General features: G+C 44.4%; 2 protein-coding genes across 4 annotated transcripts in view; one reads left to right on the top strand and one right to left on the bottom strand.

Moving 5' to 3' along the window:
* LOC126502563 (liver carboxylesterase) overlaps positions 1-21046 on the bottom strand; it is a 133701-nt gene that overhangs the window by 55076 nt on the left and 57579 nt on the right. The gene's annotated exons all lie outside the window — the stretch shown is intronic.
* Positions 8703-16703, top strand: LOC126502564 (liver carboxylesterase-like). Of its 2 annotated transcripts, none has more exons than XM_050143681.1 (12): positions 8703-8858; positions 9391-9595; positions 11339-11474; positions 12137-12270; positions 12352-12610; positions 13732-13830; positions 14104-14244; positions 14364-14444; positions 14679-14823; positions 15232-15369; positions 15794-15866; positions 16306-16703. In XM_050143681.1, exons 1-12 carry the CDS (start codon positions 8783-8785, stop codon positions 16490-16492), a joined length of 1674 nt encoding a protein of 557 aa, XP_049999638.1. In that variant the 5' UTR covers positions 8703-8782; the 3' UTR covers positions 16493-16703. The 2 variants fall into 2 exon arrangements, with proteins under 2 accessions (XP_049999638.1, XP_049999637.1); XM_050143680.1 differs by having other exon boundaries at positions 13732-13842.

The following is a 21046-nucleotide window of genomic DNA, read 5'->3' as shown; positions in this document are numbered from 1 at the left end:
TTGTGCCTGGCCTTGAGAGAAAGGTTTCAGCAAAGTCTTTGCTATGTTTGGATTAGTCAGTGGAGGCTGAGAAATCGTTCTGAGACTGTTTAAACCTTGAAGATATGTTGTTTCTCTGGAGAGTGTGCATCTGGTGCCGCAGGAGAGCTTGCAGCTGTACTGACCTTCGTCCTAAGATACTCCTGGCCGGCCTGGAGTTCTTGTTTTTAATTGTGGCTTTCTATAATCAAAAGGTGTGTGTGAGTTGTCTGCTCTCATGGGCAGCAATAGCAAGATGACTTTGGTAGTTGTAACCTTTCCCAGCCCCAGTTAACCTTGTATGTGTTTGAATAAGTAACTGGAGTGAGCTAGCTGGGTGTCATACTCTCCCCTATGGTGATAATGGACTGAACTTCCGAACTGTACAATCCACCGAGTTCAATGTTTTCTTTGTAAGAGCTGCCTTGGTCATGGTGTCTCTTCACAGCAATAGAACATAACTAAGATGCCATCTCACCCTGGTTGGGATGGGTATCATCAAGAATACAATTAGCGGGGCTGGAGAGATGGATTGGTGGTTAAGAGCACTGGCTGTTCTTCCAGAGGACCCGGGTTCGATTCCCAGCATCCACATGGCAGCTTACAACTGTCTATAATCCCACTTCCAGGGGATCCGACATCCTCACACAGACAAATGTACACATAAACTAAAATTTAAAAAGAGAATGCAATTAGCAACAAATACAGATGCAAATGTGGGGCAAGAGGACTCTCTATTCAGTATTGATAGGATTGCAAAGTGGTACAGCAATTCTGGAGTTCAATCTGGATATTTTTCAAAGGTCTAAATTATAAACTACTGTGAGCTCTAGATGTGCCATTCTTGGGCTCTTTATCTTCTATAAAGATTTCTGTGTATTCATGTCCAGAAAAGCTAAGGAATTGAAGCAGCTCAGATGTCCATCAACTGACGAATGGATAATGAAAATGTGATCCCTGTACACTGTGTTTTTTCCTGATAACACAGGGGTTTTCTGTGTATCCCTGGCTATCTTGGAACTCACTGTGTAGACCATGCTGGGCTCAAACTCAGAGATCTACCCGCCTCTACCTCCCAAGTGCTGGGATTAAACATGCATTACCATCACCTGACCTGACCAGTGGAATTTTATTCAGCTGTAAAGATGACTGCAATTATGAAAGTTTCAGGAAGATGGATTGACCTGGGAAAGAATTTTACTGAATGAGATAACCCAGGCTCAGAAAGACAAACAATATATTACTCTCTGATATGTCAGTTCTATCTTTGTCTCCTTAGTTCTATTGTTAATCATGGAAGACATCTGGAAGACAGAAAACCAGGAGGGGGCATGGGGGATGTCTTAAGGGAGGGGTGATAGAGCAACAGAAGTAAAATAAAAGTAAAGAGGGGGATACTGTGGGTGGTAAGGGTAAAGCAGGGAGGGTGGAGGGAGGATTGAGGAGATAAGCTATTTGTACAATCTGAAGATCTATTACTGTGATTGGTATGATAAAAAGTTGAATGGTCAGAAGCTAGGCAGGAGAAATAGGCGGGACTTCTGAGCAGAGAGGGGAAGAGGATAACTGAGGCACGTAGAAGATGCCATGGAGTGGCAGAACAAGTCAGACACTCAGAATAGAAAAAAGGTAAAAACCATAAGGGTTAATTTACAGTATAAGAGCTAGTAGGAGAAGCCTAATCTAAGGCTGAGCTTTCATAATCAATAATAAGTCTCCGTGTCGTTATTTGGGAGCTATTGGACCAAATAAAAATCAAACTATAGGCCTGGACACAGCAGGCTTTAGGGTGACCTCCATCATGGGAGTGAAGACAAAGCTTTGGGTAATTTCTCATGAAGGAATCTCAGGAATGGCCAGGCCTACATTGAGTTTGCTATGGAAAATGGCCTAAAGGATGGAAAGATGCAATTCTGGAAGGTGGCCTCAGAATAGGTATGAGCTGGACTTAGCCGAGGAGAAAGAAATGGACCAACAGTGTGTTATGGAAGGTTCTCCAGTATCATTAGTATGAATGGGTTTAGCCTGACACACCTATGCTTTGAAAACACAGGACCAACTGTATTGTTCATGTATCTATGTATCCAGTCTTCATCTATCTGTTTAGACAACACTTATGCATGTCACTTGTTTCCAAGAATGCCTGGGTTCTGTCTTTTTTCAATGAACTCCCTCATACAACGTGTTCATGTGAGCACCAATGGATGCCAAGCTTCCTTCACACCCCAATGTACCTGCATCTCTTCTTCCCCCCTTCTTTACCCCATTTTCTCCTCATCCTCTTTCTCTATTTCTCCACATCCCAAACCTCTTCATACAAATCAGAAGCTTCAGAGAATATTGCCTGCACCAGAGGTGGTTGGGTGTCAAAGTTCACTGTCACCTTTCAGCAAGTCCCCCATTTCTCATATCTATATGTGGCAGGAAGAAAACCCACCTCATTAACCATAGCCCCATTGACTTAGTAAATTACAAATACCATAACCAAGTTATTAGTTTCAATCTCAGTGCTGTGGTGTATGTGGCTCCAAACACTAGGGAAACTGAGGCAGGAAGATTTCCTGAGCTCCAGAGTAAATCTGTTCCATACGGACACTGTAGCTAAATACACATGAGTACAATAATACACAGTAAGAGTGGGCCATAATGTGTAGCTGACAAACAGAAAACTTCCCCAAGTTGGTAACCATGAATTTCAGGGTTATGATACCAGCAGATTTGCTATGTGGTGAGGGCTAACTCATTGCTCAAATGTTGCTGCTTCATGGTCCCTAAACAGAAGAGGCAATAGTGTTTGTGCCATGACCACTAACTAAAGGTCGCAAATCATAATATCATCATACTGGACAATGGGTTCCATTATATAAATATGAGGCATAGATGACTTCAAAACAAGCACCTAAAGGTGCCCTATCAGCTACCAAAGTTGCCAACAACTGAAAACGTGTCTACCCATTACATCTGTAAATAAAATATTACCTATGGTTGCATATGTATGTTTATGGAAATTTTCACAACTGCTCCATAAACACAAAAAATACAATAAGGAACTTCTTTTCTTGGAAAATAATCAATGAATGTTGTTCTGTAAGTGGTGGGTGACATTTCAGTTAGACATGGTGCCAGAGTCCAGCTCTGAAAGAAGCACCAGGATACACAGAAAATGGAGGAGGAGTTGGTGCCTTCACCCAGAGATTGCAGCATCTTTCAGTCCCACAGCGCACCCAGGTCCTGGGTCAGAAAAATGTGAGTAAAGAGAAGTTCTACCACCAAGGCCTGGGGCCACAGATTGGAGGGGCCACAGTGAAATGACAGCAACTTTGCTGATCGGAGGAGGCAGAGAAGCCATGGCTAGGCCATGGGAGGAGAAAGGAGGAAGTTCTGCAGTGTCAGGCTGTGAGTGCCCAAGGCTATTAGAGACTGGAGACTTGGAGGCACGATCACTCCTCGGATTGCTCTCCAGACTGTCTGACACAAATCTCCGCACCACACGCTCCAGAAAACCAGCTGGACTGAGGGGAAACTGCTCCTGATCCTGTGCTCTTGGACGTAACCTGTCAGGATACTTTGTGATTCTGAAACTCCTGCTCATAGACGTGTAGTGTAAGCTCTGAAAGCCTAGCTAGTCTCAGACACCACAACCGCAATGTCTACATCAAACAGTTGCTGAGCAGGTGAGAACCATGAACTTGATCCCTGTAGAGCTGGCCATGAGAGTAAGGCAGTATGGAGGTGGAGTGGGTAGGGGGTAGGTCCTTCAGAGGTGCCAGGTTGGCAGTGTGTTTCAATGAAACAGCTATGGAACAGGGAGGGTGATGTTAGACTTATAATCACAACTGCAAGGGATGAGGGACCCTGAATGTGGACTCAGGAAACTGTAAGTCCTGGAAGCAGTGAGCAGTTTTCGGGGTGGCGGGCATGCTCATGCAGTTCTCTTTGATCCATATCACCTTTCCCAGAGCTGCATCCCATCCTCCGCCTGTGACGTCCTCAGCATCGTCTACCAGAGACGCCCTCCTGATATTCCCAGTTACAGCTCTCTGCAGCCTCCCCTCCACCCCAACACCTGCCCTGGCCTTGTTGCTGGAAGGACAGTGAATGTGGTGACCCCAGGTTAAAGGGAGGGGTGCTGGTGTCCTAGAAGGACCTTGGGAGCCCTGCTGTGCCTTCCACAGAGGCTAAAGGTGAAGCAGGAATGGTTAACCTGGCTTGGCCCTATCTGCTGCCACTGACTCTCGTAACCTCTACTTTGCCAGTTCAGTTCAGACCTTTCCCTGTCCCAGCAAACTTTCCTCCTACTCCACTTGGATCCAAATTCCTGTCTGAACCAGGTCCCCATATTCTGTTTCCTGTCAGTGACACACTGTGCACCCCACACAGGTAGCACAAACTCAGGCCTGGGAGTTCATCATGCCACGGGACTGACTTCCTTACAGGTTAAATGTTGTGGTCTAGGACCTCCTACTTCTCCATCTTCTCATGTAGGGCAAGGTTCTTTTTAAATTTATTTTATTATTACTGCTACTACTTTCAAGAATTTTTAATTAATGAATTAATTTACATTCTGACATCAGTTTCCTGCTGCTTCTCTCCTCCCAATCCCTCCCCCACATCTCCCCTCTTCCCTACACAATCTCCTCCTCCTCCGTGTTTCCATTCAGAAAAGGGCAGTCCACCCACAGATATCAACAAAACAGGGCATATAAGTTGCAGTAAGACTAAGCATCTCCCCATGTACTAAGGCTGAGCAAGGTGACTGTATGAGTTGCGGGGTCCCAAAATCTGCAAAAGAGTCAGAGACAGCCCCTGCTTCCACTGTTAGGAGTCACATGAGAAGACCAAGCTACACGATTGTCACATATATGCAGAGGGCCTAGGCCAGTCCTGTGCCAGCTCGCTGGTTGTTGGTTTAGTCTCTGTGGGTCCCTGTGAACCCAGGTTAGATGATTCTGTGGTTTCTCTTATGATGTCCTTGATCCCTCTGGATGCTACAATTCTTAATCCCCCTTTGCTGCGGAATTCCCAGGGGAGAATTTTAAAGGGACATAGGGAACCTTAGATTGAACTGGAAAGTTCTTCAGAGTCAGAGACTGAGATTACAGAGAGGGAGTAACTCATAGACATGCCAGAACAAATTGTAGGAAATGTGATTCCAAATTCCCTTACCGGGGCCTGGGAAATGACTCAGCAGGGAAAGGTGTCTATATCTAAGCTGGGCCAGAGTTCAACCCCAGAAACCACATTGCGAAATTAGAGACTAATTCCAAATACCCCTCCCAAAGCCCACAGAGTAGCCTTCTCCGAAGCGAAGCAACACTGGTTCAGGAGGAGATCATCCATACTGAGGAGTCAGCCCAGAAGTATGGGGTCTGGGTTGTGCTGGACCTGCAGGTCAGGGGATAAAGGAGCAGAGGGATGTTTTCCTTGGTGCATTGTAGCTGCAGCTGCTCCTGGACTTTTGGAATAATAATAATATAATACATTCATGCTGCCAGATATCTATGTGTTATCCCTAGGAGAGGACAGTGGTTTGGCATCCTTTAAAAGGTACACTTGTTAGGCATATAGAAGTTCCTGGAGTACCACAGGCCTCGGTGGACCTTAGTGGTCCCGGGGTTTCCTTCACCATACACCTACACTGGTGCAGGCTTTCAGAGCAAAGGGCATTTGTGCTCTGGGCTTATCAGCAACTCTCAGGCTTTTATCAAAAGTTGAACCAGAAAGAGCTTCATGCCCAGTGTGTGTGCAATATTTACACACTCCTAGTGTGGACCCCATTGACCTCCTCCTGGGCCTCTGCACTCTGATAGTGTAAACTTCGTTGATCTCTTCCTGAGCCTCCCCAGTCAGAGCCACTGAACTCACCTCACCTGTGACCCCTGCTGTGGGTCATCAGACTCTGGGAGGTCTCCAGGGTTCTCCAAGCAGGAAGGTCTGCCTGACTCACTCATGGCTACTGTTTGGAGTATTCTTTGTCTGGATTCTTGGGCTCAGAGTCAGAGATAACTGTAAAAGGGATGGAGTGTGCCTGTCCTCTTCTCTCTTGTCCTGGCCTGTATCATCCTTGAGAACATTACATTGGCAGGAGCTTGCAGACGATGCCCAGGGTTACTAAGAAGGGATGTGTTAGATGTAAATTTTCTAGGTGATACACCTAGAAACCCAGAAACTGAGATAGCAGGCCAGTCTGGACTACATACAATGCTCTGTCTCAATAATCAAAACAAAAACAAAAAGCACAAAAGAAGAAAGTTGTTCACTTAATTTGATTTTCACCAATGACTCCTGGTCTGGATATGACTTCATAGCTTCCAGTCACAGGACATTTCACTCCATTACACAGGGTTTCATGGTGAGGTAAAGCACTGTGGGTGTGGGCAGGCTCTAAGCAGGACCGTTTCCATAGATTTTGTCTGTTGCAATAACTGTCAGTCATCACAGGCAGGAGCCCTCAGTGAGATGCATGGACAAAGATGCTGTCTGGAAGGCCACTGTGTGCAGGCAGCAAGTCACAGGACAGGGTGAGCACTTGACTGAGAAAGATGTTGGAAGTCACTCTCTGGTGCCTGTGAGTGGCTGCTGCCCTGGCCTCATCCACAAAGGTGGCACCAAAGATGCTGATTCCTGCAGGTCAGATGTCAGATGGGGGAGGGGCTGCAGCAGAAGATTCACTTGGCCAATTTGGGGATTTTAACTTTTCTTGTTGCAACTCATCAGGTCTGCCGGACTCTGCAGTGTTGAAGTGGTGCTGTGGGAGGGGAGGTGCCAGGGAGGTGGAGCTGTAGAGATGGCACACACAGCAGGAGGAGGGTCTACTGGACCCCTCCCTGCACTCCCAGGCAGAGAGGATCAGGGCTGCACAGCATCCAAAGCAGGACATTTTCTGAGGTAAAGAAGAGTCGACAAACCCATGGTGTCCAAACACTTATCCTCACCCAATGTCCAGACTGAGAGCCTGTGGGTCTTTTAGGTCCTTAGGTGACTTCTGTCATGCCCTCATTTCCTGGTCCCCAGCACAGCAGGCCAGGACTTTGTGTGCAGTCGCGGCTGTGCTTCTCCAGGCAGCTCCCATGTCAGTGCTGGCACAGATGATACTGTGTCATTATGTGTGTGTGTGTGTGTGTGTGTGTGTGTGTGTGTGTGTGTTGTATGTGTGTGTGATGGAGGATGTTGAAGTTTTTCCCCATCCCCCAGGACCTGGAGATGCTATGAGATTCAAGTCTCATGCTCAGGACACCCGTGGATCCGTTTGACTTCCAGGTGTGTCCTGGAAGTGGAATGGGAGCATATGAAGGTCCAGAAATGTCCAGGAGAAGAGCATCTTATTCCCATCTCCCTGTCCATATAAGGAAGGCTATTTCTAACTTTTACGGATCCCAAGAACTCTTTGATTCTTCGTGACACAATCATTCTACTTCATCTCCCACATTGTTGACTTATATTGTAACTTTATTGTTGTCCCTAAGCTTTTTAGGCCCTGTATTAAAAACTTTTCTTATAATATATTCCATTGTACAAAGGTGATAAAATGTTCTCAGTCTGTCTCTGTGTTCACCTAAAGCATTTTCTCTGTCATTAAAGGGCTCTATCCCCCATCTTCTAGATCCTGATGCTCACAAGGCCCCTGCATATGACAAACCCAGGCCATCCTAGGACATTACTTTTTACATTGCCTATAAGGCCAGCCATAGGACATCACCAAAATGATGATTTTGTAATGCCAATCTTCAACACCAGAAGGGAGAAAGAGAGAGAGAGAGAGAGAGAGAGAGAGAGAGAGAGAGAGAGAGAGAGAGAGATGAGATTAAGCACCAACTCAGCGACAAGGAAAGAAGAAAGAAAGAAAGAAAGAAAGAAAGAAAGAAAGAGGGAGGCCTGGCATTTCCAGTAGAGCAGTGCTACTTAACCTGTGTGTCAGGACAACTTTTGGGGTTGCATATCAGATATTTACATTATGGTTCATAACAGAAAAATTACAGTTATGAAGTGGTAACTAATAATTTTATGTTTTGGAGCTCACCACAGCACGCGGGACTGTATTACAAGGTCACAGCATTAGAAAGGTTAGAATCACTGCATTATGGCCTGACGGTGTTATTGAAGTGTTGCTACACAGAAAGAGAGAGAGAGAGAGAGAGAGAGAGAGAGAGAGAGAGAGAGAGAGAGAGAGAGAAACCAGAATTTCAATGTCTTTCAAAGAAACCAGCATGACCTAACATGAAGGGGACCTTCATATCCGAAGACCACCCTAAGGGACAAGGGACCCTGAGGGTGCTCTCACCACTCTATGAGTCTTGGCAGCACAGAGGTGTCATGAGGATGAGGTCACACTTAGAGCTCCTGCCCTTTCACTTCTCTCCACATGCGACATCTTGAGTGTGTTCCTACTCACAGAAGCCCCGTGGCTTCTATTAACTTTCTGCTCCCTAATCTTCACTCCCATACCACATTGTGTTAAAGGGCCAGAGATCATGGTGACTCCAAGTTCATGTCAGGGATCCTGATTCCAGAAGGACTTCAGATGCTATGCTCCGTCTCTCTCAGAGTCCAGAGAAGGAGGAGAAACTGCAGAGTGATTTTGCCCTGCCTGGTGGCTATTGGCTCCCAGTGGTTTCTACCCTATCAGCTGTGTTGCAATAAGAACTTTGCACCTGCCCTAAGAAAGGTATAAATTTCCTGCCTAGGCAAGTCCTACCTTCTCTGCTTCCTGCTGTCGTGAGACTGTCGTCTTGTAGCAGCACAGAGTTAGCCCTGGCATTCAACCATGCCACTCGATAGACTTCCTGGCTGGCTGTCTGCTGTGGCCTGTGGGCTCCTGCTTCTCCTCCTCCACGTGCATGGTGAGCAGAGGGACCAGGGCCAGAGCTGCCCAGTTCTGCAGAGTCGGAGGCTGAGCTCCTGGGAGGGAAGGCACCAGAGAGGGAGGAGCTGGTGGAGGTGACAGATGAAAGTGTGGATTTGTGAGCCTTCTAATGCCCACACTAAAGCCCACAGGATGGGCTACATATAGCACATGAGTGTCAGGGATGTCTAAGGTTACCTTGTACTTAAGGAGCCAGAAGGGACAGAAGAACAGGAGGGACATGTCCCTCCTCTGTACGTGGTTGTGGCTAGAGCTCCAACTGACCTTGGATAGTGACAACAATTCCTTCCTAATTTCAAGTGGCTCTGAACCTGTCATTTTGTTGACTACAGAAGTGCCCTGTCAATCTTCAAGAGGGCCAATGGGCAAGGTTTCCAGTCCCAGGTACTCATCTCCGCATTCCACAGGCAAACCGAGAGGACCCAAGTTACCTTCCCCGTGTAACTCTGTGACAACGAGGTAGGAATTCCCGAGTGTGGTGACAACTTATGACTTCTCTCCACCCACAGGCCAGGACTCAGCCAGCCCCATCAGGAACACACACACAGGGCAGGTGAGAGGAAGCCTCGTCCATGTGAAAGACAGCGATGTTGGTGTTCACACATTCCTGGGGATCCCCTTTGCCAAGCCACCTGTGGGACCACTGCGCTTTGCACCCCCTGAGCCCCCTGAGCCGTGGAGTGGTGTGAGAGATGGGACCTCCTTTCCAGCCATGTAAGTTCTGGGGCCCAGGGGACTTCAGGCCTGAGCTCTAGGCCACACTGCTGTGGTTCCTCTGTCTCAGCTCTATAGCAGTGTTCTGTCTGTCCTGAGGGCGTCTCCCATGCAGTTTTCAGAGGAATGTGCTAAGGATTAGAGAGGAACAACTGTGCCAGGATCCTGGGTCAGAGCTTGGAACCTGTAGGGACTTAGCTGCAGGTTCTGCAGTGAGGAGCCGAGACTAAGGCCATTCTTCACAGTCACTGTGACCATCCACCGTTCAGGTGCCATTGGCTAAGGAACATGTGCACCTGCTTTCCACTGTGAAGAGACAATGTGGAAGAAGGAGGGACCGTGAGAGTCTGGAGTGAGATGGAGAATGTCTCACTACCCTATGGTGTTGTCCGTTCATTCCTATAGATCCCGTGTGGGCACAGAGCCCCAACACCCGAGTATTGTAGTTTGTTTTTTGTTGCTGTGATCGAGGATCCTGACAAAACCAATGTAGTGAAGAAAGATTTTACTATGGGTCACAATTCCAGGAAAACTACAGAGGCTGAAGTTTAAGGGAGCTGATCCCAGCCCTAAACAGGAACAGGGCCTAAGGGGTATTATCTTGTTTGATGTTGGCTCATAGGTGCTGCGGTAGAAAGAAAGCTCAACAAGACACTAAACTTCACTTTCTGCAGGAACTGGCTGATTCTCAGCTAGCTCACTCCAGTTATTTTATATATATATATATATACACACGTGTGTGTGTGTGTGTTTGTGTGTGTGTATAAGGTTAATTGGAGGTGGCAAACTTTGAGTCATCTTGCACTTGCTGCCCATTAGATAAGACAGTGCACACAAATCATAGTCCCTTTTGATTATAGCAAGTCATAATCAAAAGCAAGAACTCCGGGTCCAGAGAAACAACATCTCTTCAAGGTTTAAACAGTCTCCGAACTATTTCTCAGCCTCTGCTGACTAACCCAAACAAAGCAAAGGGATTTGCTGACTCATTTCTCCCAATGCCAGACACAGAGGCTTTACTATACGTTTCACTTAAAGCGAATCATAAAGGTTCACTTACCTATCACTACAGACACATGCATGCCTGCTAATGCGCTACTCACTCTGTCCATTCTTACACACTTCAGAAGCCCCTTCCAGGGAATGGTGCTTCATACAACAGGCGGGAATTTCTGTCTTCATGATTATGAAGATAATGGGCCACAGGCAAGCTCACAAGATCTAAGTCAATGGTGCTCAGCCTGGGTCACAACCCCCCAGGGGTCACATAGCAGATAGATATTTGCATTACTATTAGTAACAGTAGCAAAATGATAGTTATGAAGGAACAGTGAAATAATTTTATGGTTGACCATCACTATAACATGAGACTGATCTAGATCATCCCTCATTTTGTTTCTTTTCCCAGGTGATTCCACATTGTGTCAGTCATCCACACCGGGATTTAAGTAGCACAGAAAGGATGGTACAGGAAGGCGACCATCTCACAGATGGCAGCAGTCCCCATATTCTAGCCCTCAGGGCGTTACTACCCAATCAGAGGCCTCCCTAAACGTACTGCTCTATTCCCATTTCCACAGAGCTGGTGGCCTTTACCCTCTTAGGAAGGGACTTCAGAGAAGGGTCAGATGTTAGTAGGAAATCATGGAAAGCAGTAGCTGAAGGTGGCTGAGACAAAATTCAGACTAAGATTTAGGATTGATCATCACGTATCTTGGACTAACTCTTTTTCACGTTCTCCAGGTGTCCACAGACTGATGTGATGAAAACATTCTTTGCAGAGATGAATCTGATCGTACCTCCTACGTCTATGTCTGAGGACTGCCTGTACCTCAACATCTACACACCAGCTCATGCCCATGAAGGATCTAACTTGCCTGTGAGTATCAGTACATGGTCAGCTGGGAGAGAAGATGTCTCTTTCTCTGGAATATTGGAAAGGAAAAAGTAATTCTGAGATCCTCTTTAGTTTAGACCCTGATTAGTAGTCTTTCCTTACTGGGGTCAAGAAGGTGATCCCAGCCATGTTGAGCTGCTTAAACCTGTGTGTGTGACTCAGAGCTATGGTGCTCTGAGAGATAAGAGGCTCTATGTCTTTGACTAAACCAGAAAATCTTCTATCAATTTGAACCTGGTAGACCCACTCAGGAGGGTGCTCAAGGGCTGCATATTGACATCATCAAAATTCCTAGCTGCAGGTTATCTGTTGTGCCAATGGGATCTGATGTCCCTTCTGATTAGCAATCAGGAAAGACGCACATGGAGACACTCCTGTGTGCTCCACTTTGATGGGACTGGGAGTGATGAAGTCATGTCTTGTGATGTAGAACCATTAATCTAGGCTGAGATTTCCTGATGAGGAAGTGGAAATGGAAATATGTTTGTAGTCCTAGAGTACCTCATTTGTAGACCATGTCCTGAAATCCTGAGGAGATCTGTGTGTATTGGTCTGCACAGAGGCAAAGCAGATGATCATCCAGTAGGCAGTCTAGTGGAGCTTGGCCTGGTTGTGCCCCCTGGTATCTCTGTTGATTTCTCTAGGTGATGGTATGGATTCATGGTGGTGGACTGGTTGTAGGAATGGCTTCCATGAACGATGGATCCAAACTGACAGCTATTGAGGATATAGTAATTGTTGCTATCCAATATCGCTTGGGTGTCCTTGGCTTCTTCAGGTAAGCCTGGAACTGGGCTGGACCATAGGGTCTGAGTAGAGCATAGATAGACCTGTAATTCCTGTTCCTGTCACTTCTCAGCACTGGAGACAAACATGCTACAGGCAACTGGGGCTACTTGGACCAAGTGGCTGCCCTACGCTGGATCCAGGAGAATATTGCCTACTTTGGAGGCAACCCTGGCCAGGTCACCATTTTTGGTGCTTCAGCAGGAGGAACAAGTGTGTCTTCACTTGTTGTGTCCCCTATGTCCAAAGGACTCTTCCACAGAGCCATCATGCAGAGTGGAGTGGCCCTGCTGCCTGACCTTATCTCTGACACACCTGAGGTGGTGCACACAGTGAGTGTCCTCATGAATACCAGTCCTTACTTTGCTACCTCAGTCCTTGCCTGTAGTATTCTGTTAATCTCTTAAGTGGGATAAGCAAGGATTATGAGAAATAATTTCTTCCCATTAATTTCTGAAAGGTGTAAAACTTAGACTCCACCTCCCCTCTGCTTTATGTGTGATGGGCATGTTATGTGACATAAAAACTGTGTACAGTGGCTTCCACCACTGGCAAAAACAGATATGTTTGTTTCTTAATGCTGTGAGAAAGACCATGACCAATAATAGATACTTGAGGAGGAAAAGGTTAACTTCAGCTTACAGTTTATAGTCCATCTTGAAGGGAAGTCAGAGTAGACATTCAAGCAGGTTGTTAGAGCCTAGAACTGAAGCAGAAGCTGGAGAGGAGCCCTATTTACTGACATGTTACCCATGGCTTCCTCAGTTCTTAAGCAGCTCAGGACACCTGTCCGTGGGTGGCACTGACCACAATATGATGGAGCCTCCTCCATCAGTCAATTATCAGGAAATGCCTGGACTTGCCTATGGGCCAATCTGATAGAGGTCTTTTCTCCATTGAAGTTCTCTTTCAAGACTACCCTGGCTTGTGTTAAGTTGGCAAAGAAAAAAATCACAGGCTTGCTGTGCAAGTGTGAGGCCCCAAGTTCAAATCCCCAGAGCCCACAAAAGACTAGAGGTGGTGTTGGTAAGCCCAGTGCTCCTATGCAGAGATGGGAAGTAGAAAGAGTAGAATCCCTGGAAGGTCATAGTTCAGCTAAGCTATTATAGACAAATGCAAACAGGGGGTAAGGTGACAAGTGACACCTGAGGGTGTTCTCTGAACTTCACTAGCAAAATGTGGTACACCATACCTATTGTCACACATGAACAACACACACACACAAACAAACAAACAGAACGGCAGCAAGAAAACAAATACACGAGTAGAATGATCCCTTTTCCCAACTGTCAACTCTGAGCAAAAAAATAATGTGAACAATTCCACTTAAGTCCTTTTATATACAGCAAACAGCAGGATGTGGTATTTAGGGGCAATGATAATTACTTGGAATCAAGGAAACTCTGCTCCTTGCTGGTAGAGATGAGCCAACCAGTGTATTTTTCGTTTACAGACGGTAACCAACCTTTCAGGATGTGAGGCCAAGGATTCAGAGGCTCTGGTATACTGCCTACGAGGCAAGACTTTAGAAGAGATTTTGACTGTCAACCAGGTTGGAAGAATTGTATGACTTGGAGGATCTGATCACCAGCATGTGGGATGGCTAGTACTTACTAGTTGAACCAGTTAACTTGTCTCTTCTTAACTAAATACTGTGAGCAGAAAAAAAAAAAAAACAAAGGGGCTAATTTTGAGGTTCATTTTCTTCTGGAGTGAGCATAGCATTCTTGGATGAGATAGGAAATGGGAAAATCATGTGGATAATCAGTGGGCATCAGAATATTTATGTGATTGATCTTCAGCACTGACTCTTAGTGCCCCTTAGGTCTTCACTATGATCCCTGCTGTGGTGGATGGGACGTTCTTTCCTAGGCACCCTCGGGAGCTGTTGGCCTCTGGGGATTTTCACCCTGTCCCCAGCATCATTGGTGTTGACAGTGACGAGTGTGGTTGGGGAATACCCTTGGTGAGACCTGGTTCTAAGCCCCTGGGAGCCTAAAATCAAATGGTGGGTGGCGGGAACTCAGAGATACTTTGATCTAGAGACAACCCATCCTATACTTACGACTCTCCTCTACTTCCCAGTTCATGGGCCTTGACCATGTCATAAAGAACATAACCAGAGAGACCCTGCCAGCTGTTCTGAAGAGCAGAGCATCACACATGGTGAGAGACCTTGGCTCCTGTCCTGATAAAAAGGGTTCCCATAAATTTTTCTCTGATGCCACACCCAGAGATAAAAGTCAGTCTATGTGTGTGTTTCTGTATGGACTCACCCCAAAGCTCATACCTTTCCCCCATACCCTGTCTCATCCCTGGCCATATTCCTTACTCAGAGGCTTCTGTCTATCTACCCAAGAACCTGTCCTACATCACTCTCCCTAATACCTTCTGATGTAGATGCTGCCTCCTGAATTTAGTAACCTTCTGATGAAAGAATACATGGGGGATGTTGAGGACCCCCAGACCCTGCAAGCACAGTTCAGAGAATTGATGGAGGACTTCATGTTTGTGATCCCTGCACTCCAAGTAGCAAATTATCAGCGTGAGTACATCTGTAACAAGACCAAGGGCAGAGGAAGCTCAGAGCTGTGAGCGCCAGATGACAGCTCTTGTGTACAGGCCCGACCCACATCTTCATCAGCTATCTGATACCAGGCACCTGAGGACACTTACCTCAGTAATTCCTTATGTCTAGTGTAAAAGAGTGATGCCTTATTTGGGACTAGATGGGAGAAAATAGCTAGTTACTCTTTGTGTCTTGTCAAAACTGCTCATCTGGGAGTGCCAGCATTACTGTTTAAGAAGTTTCCCATAGCCGATGCCCCAGCCTGGAGCTTGCCGCTCAACTCTGATTCCAGATAACTTTAGAGCAAGGTTTCTTGTCACCAAAGGTTGGGTAGAAAAGCTTCATGTGTGAAATCATTATGTCAGCATGTGTCCTCACTCCCAGGTTCCCATGCTCCTGTCTACTTCTATGAGTTCAATCATCAACCAAGCTACATCAAGCATGTCAGGCCGTCCCACGTGAGGGCTGACCATGGTGAACACATTCCTTTTGTCTTTGGCTCCCACCTTTGGGGCATGAATGGTGAGTCATCCTTGTTTTCCTTGAGCTGAATAGAGTCCCTGATGAGTTCCTGAGGGAAGACTGAGCTCTCAGTGCTGTTGAAAAAACTGAATCTCTGGGAGAAAACAGGATCCAGTAGGTGTCACCATTTCGAAGGTGGAGAAAAAAAAGACAAAACAAAAAACCCACCAACCAATACAAACTCTACCAGAGTAAGAATATGAACCTTCTTTGTCTATCTTGTGCTAGAAGGAATGAGAGCACACTAGGGTGGAAGTGAACCTGAGAGGATTCAAGGAGAGGCACAGATGGATTCTGAATGTTTATGGAAGAGTTTAAACTAGACCTAGAAATCAGGGTCAGGCTATAGCTGCTATAGTAGAATATGAGTTGTCACCTCCATGAGGTAGCTAGGACTTGAATCTTTGTCTGCTTTTGTCTGCAGTTGAACTCACTGAGGAGGAGAAGCTGCTGAACAGGAGGATGATGAAGTACTGGGCCAACTTTGCAAGACATGGGTGAGAACATGTCCCTCCCTCAACCTCTTTATGGTTGGGTCTCCATCCAGGGCTCCTATGTGGATGTGTCTCATTAGCATATGGAGGATCTTAATTACACCATAATCTTCTCCAGCTTGGGGCACACTAAAGCAGATACTGCCTAGATTTAGTTTCTTCTCATCCCACAGAGACCTGCTGTGTGAGTCACAGTATTGTAGTACTGTTCTTTAGATTTTCCCTCTCAGAGAAAGATACAAAACTAGATAGCTTCCCTTGGTTTATATGGATGAGACGCTAGTGAGTGTCCTTTGTGTTCTACATCACCACTGGTATACACCAGTCCTCCTGCACCCTCAGGCCCTTGGCCTACTCACACACTGCTCTGACCCAAATCAAGGGATGATCACGCCTTGAATGAGAGTGACCTCACCCTTCCCTATTGGTGACATACTCACAGGAACCCCAACAGTGAGGGTCTCCCCTACTGGCCTGAGTTGATCCATGATGAGCAGTACCTGAAGCTGGACATCTATCCTGCTGTGGGTCAAGCCCTGAAGGCCAGGAAGCTGCAGTTCTGGACAAAGACTCTGCCCCAGAAGATCCAGGAGCTAAAGGGGGCTCAGGTCAACCATGTAGAACTTTAGTGCCAGTCACAGAAAAGATGGTGGAGTTGAGGGAAGATGTGGACATCCTGAGATTAAAAAGTGCATTTATTTTTCTTTATTTGATCCAACACTCACACAAGCATTTTTAACCTCAGTATTTGCTCTTTCATTGTGTATGACAAACCCTCTGTATGGTACTCATACTTCTGGACACATTTTATTAGACTCAATAAATGATCTCACAACCATATGGATGTGTGTTCCCCTCATCTTCTTTAACACTTCACTCTTTTAGGCTCTCTCCTTCCTTTCTTCCTCCCATCATCTTCCCCTCATTTTCATTCTCCTCATCTCCAAGCCTCAGACCCTCTTCAAATGAAGCAGAAGCTTCAGGCACTGTTGACTTCAGGAAATCCCTTGTCCTCTCTCAACTAGTTTATGTTTCCTCGTACTTCTAAGTTGCCAATAGCAAATCTGATTTCCCAAAATCCATTAACTTCATTAGTGTGTAATGCTGTTCCTAAAAAAAATCATAAACTATAAATTCAGCTCTTAGCGTCTGTGACCTCAGATGTCTGCACACTGAGAATGGAGAATTACATAAGCCTGGGAGGGGGAGGGAGGAGGGGAAGGGAAATGGGAGGAGGTTGAAATTTTTGAGTAAAAATAAAAATTAAAAAAAAAGAATTACATAAGCCCATGGTAAGATAACAAGTCTCATATCTCAGAAACAAAGCAAGAAAATTATAATCTCTGGTGTGGGACAATGGCCTGTATTATGTCAATTATATTTTAAATAAACACTGATTGGCCAGTAGCCAGGCAGGGAGTATAGGCAGGACAACCAGACAGGAAGTAGAGGTGGGTCAATGAGAACAGAAGAATTCTGGGAAGAGCTAGTCCGCAGTCCTTACCCAGCCACAGAAAAAGTAAGATGTGACTGCCCTACTGAGTAAGGTACTGAGTGAGCCACGTGGCTAACATAGACAAGAATAATGGGCTAATATAAATTATAAGAGTTAATAAGAAGCCTGAGATAATGGACCAATCAGTTTATAACTAATGTAGAGCTCTGTGTGATTTCTTTGGGATTTAAGGATTGTGGGAACTGGGCAGGACAGAAACCTCAGACAACAAATCTCAGTAATTTACAAATGGTAACAAATAAACCTGTTGTAGACTGAGAAATCCAGGACTCAGACCTCCACAAATTTTCTGTGTGGTGAGATACAGGTCTCTGGCTAGAGGTCTCCATGATTATATCTTGTGTCCTCTGCTGGTAGAATTTGTAAACAATGACGTTCCAAGGACAATGTTAAGTCTCTGCTGACTTGAACTGGGGACAGGGAAGATTTTCCTGTTAGTGAGACTGACCATGCAGGTTGTTTCCATTCTATGTGTAGAACATTTATTGATGTTCCTGCTGCTAGCTTGTTTCTGCTTTTCAGTTCTGCACACACACAATAAACTTCCAACTGGAGCCAGAATCTGTTCTAGACTTTTGATATTTACCTCATTTTAGTGGCTTGAGTGTAGATTGCTTCATGGGGTTAGGATTTGATTTTAGGGCTTGTGCGTGTTAGGTAAGTTCTCTATCCATGGACTATAGCATTAGACCACTGTGGACTGTAAATGCAATCAGACTCTTAGATATTTATGGTTTAGTTAGTCTGAAAATAGTCTCAAGGCTTGCAAGTGCCACCACATTATATTCAAAACAGCCCTCACGCCCCATCAGCTTTCCTTGGGTGCCTTGCTATCATTCACTACCTTTGACCACTGTAACCAAGACATTGCTTTATCTTGCTATATTGGGGCTTGTCACCAATGAAATATAAGTAGAAAGTTTTGTGACTGGCTATGTCACTTTACATAATGCTTTTGTTTCCTTTTATTGTGGAACTCCATCCAACTGTGCACACAACACATTCTATCTGCTTACCATTTTCTCTCTGCTGCTGTTCCTTTCTCATTAGTGTTAAGAAAATTCAAGATTAATAAAGCATTATGCAATCATTTCTGGGGGCATTTTCCATTCCTTTCTGCTTGTTTAACATATCCTTTATAGTTTGATTTAAACACTCTATAACTGCCTAACCTGTAGGATTATTTGGTATACCTGTAGTATGCTGTATATTATAATAAGCAAAAACTGTTTCATTTTCTCAGACACATATTCTTGACCATTGCCTGTCTTTATTTGTGCAGATATACACATGATGGCCATAACCTCTAATAAATGTGTGATTACTGAATCAGCCTTTTCTAAACTCAAAGCAGTTGCTCATTGAAAATCTGAATCAGTGTCAATGGTGTGATGTACATATTTTAATTTTCCAAAATGTGCAAAGTAGAACACATCCATTGGCCGGATTTCATTCCTTTGAGTACCTTTTGGATTACTCCCTGCAGGTAGTGGTGTTTGGTTATAGAAAGAGGAAGTAGGATATCTCTTTATAATCTCCTTAGCTTGTTGCTATGTAATAGGAAACTCTATATACCTTTGCTATTGACATGATGTTTTTTGAGTAATTCTGAGGCCTTCAGCATATTTTCAATAATGACTCAATTTCTGCATTACCTTTTGCTACAGGACCTGGCAGACCAGTATGGGATCAAATATATGTTATGTATAAGAAACAAAGCATATTCCTGAATGTATCTTGAAAGAGTATGAATAATGTACTCAATTCTGTATCATCTGGTATAAATTCAGTGGTTTCAATATGCAAGACAACTCTTTCTGCATATTGCAAATCAGTAACTATATTGAGAGGTCCTTTAGTATCATGAAAACAGCATATAGCTCTGCTTTTAAACAGAATTTTAAAGACTCTGTTCCACCTTACTTAAATCTTCTGAATTGTAACCTGCCTTTTCTAATTTATGTGAATCAGTATAGAATGTATGGATTCCAGTTATTGGTGTGTCACGAAGAATGCTGGGAAGGATACATGAAGTTTTCTTTATAAGGTTAATTGTATAACTTTTGGGATAATTGCTGTTAATCTCTCCTAAAAAATTAGACCAAGCTCCTCACCATGCTTCATTATCTTCCCATAATTTTTTAAATTTCATTAGTAGTAAAGGTCACTATAATCTCTGCTGGTCTATTCCTGCTAATTGACAAAGTCTAAATTTTCCTTTTATAATTAATTCAGAGACATTTTCCACATAAAATTTTAATTTTTTACTTGGTTTGTATGGTAAAAAGATCCCTTCAAGATAATATTTTCCCTCTGCATTAAAATTCTTGTAGGGGAAATTCTGAAAGGCAATATGCCTGGAATGCAATTAGGATTTGGATTCACCCTATCTACATGTGCCTCCTGTAATTTCTTTTCAATGATAGTCAATTCCTTTTCAGCTTCAGCTGTTAATTTCCTGGGAATTTTTAAGTCTTTTTTAAAGTTTTGTTTAAATGAATTATTAGATCAGGTGTTATCCCAACAGCCAGTCATAGACCGGAAATGTCTCCTAACAATCCTTGAAATTCATTAAGAGTTTGCAGTCAGTCTCTCCTAATTTGTACCTTTTGTGTTGTAATTTTCCATAAACTTATTTTGTAACCTAGGTAACTGACAGAATCTCCTCTTTGTGGTTTTTAAGGAGCAATTTGTAATTCCCATCTAGACAAAACTTTCTTTACTTCTTCAAACACTCTTTCTAAAGTATCTGCATTTGAATCAGATAGCAAAATGACATCTATGTAATGGTGAATTATAATTAGGAAACAGCTTATGTATTATTTCCAGTGGCTGACTTACAAACTATTGGCACAGGGTGGGGATATTGAGCATTCCCTGTGGGAGGATTGTCCACTGGTATCTCCCAATAGGCTGAGAATTATTATAAGAAGGCACTGTGAAGTAAAATTTTTCTCTGTCTTTTTCTTGTAAAGTTATAATGAAGAAACAATCTTTGAAATCAATAACTATGAGAGGCTATCTGTTTGGTCACAGAGAAGGAAGAGGAATTCCAGATTGTAGAGGGTCCATAGGTTGAATAACATTGTTAATAGCTCTTAGATCTGTCACCATTCTCCATTTTCCAGATTTCTTTTTAACAACAAATATAGGAGAATTATGGGGGCTGGTTGATTCTTCAATATGGTGAACATCTAGTTGTTCCTGTACCTGCTGTTCTAAGTCCTGCAGCTTTTCTTCAGTTAGAGGCTATTGTTTAACCCATATTGATTTCTCTGTTACCCATTCAAAAGCAGGGCCGTTAGTACCTCTGAAGGTTTGCTAGTTGCTTTGTGTACTTGTACAGCCTGAATGGATAGTAACATTTGTGCATAGTACCTTATAATATCCTTCCCAAAAGCATGAGTTTCTGGGACTGCAGGAATATTGATCTGGGTATTCCATTGCTGCAGCAGGTCACAACCCCATAAATTCACTATGATATTAGCAACATCTGCCCTCAGCCTTTTTCTCTGTCCTCCTGGCCCTATGCATTCAACCCATCTCATGCTTTGTTTCACTTGACATAGGGTTCCAATTCCTAGATATTGAACATCTGCCTCTTGAATATGCCAATTCAGATGTCAAGATTCTGGAGTAATGATGCTCAAGTCTGCATCCATATCTA

The sequence above is a fragment of the Alexandromys fortis genome, unplaced genomic scaffold (assembly GCF_014885135.2).
Source record: "Alexandromys fortis isolate MF-2015 unplaced genomic scaffold, M_Fortis_MF-2015_v1.1 scaffold_1, whole genome shotgun sequence".
NCBI lineage: Eukaryota > Metazoa > Chordata > Mammalia > Rodentia > Cricetidae > Alexandromys > Alexandromys fortis.
Note: the sequence above shows the minus strand (reverse complement) of the source record. Positions and strands in the feature narration are given on the sequence as shown.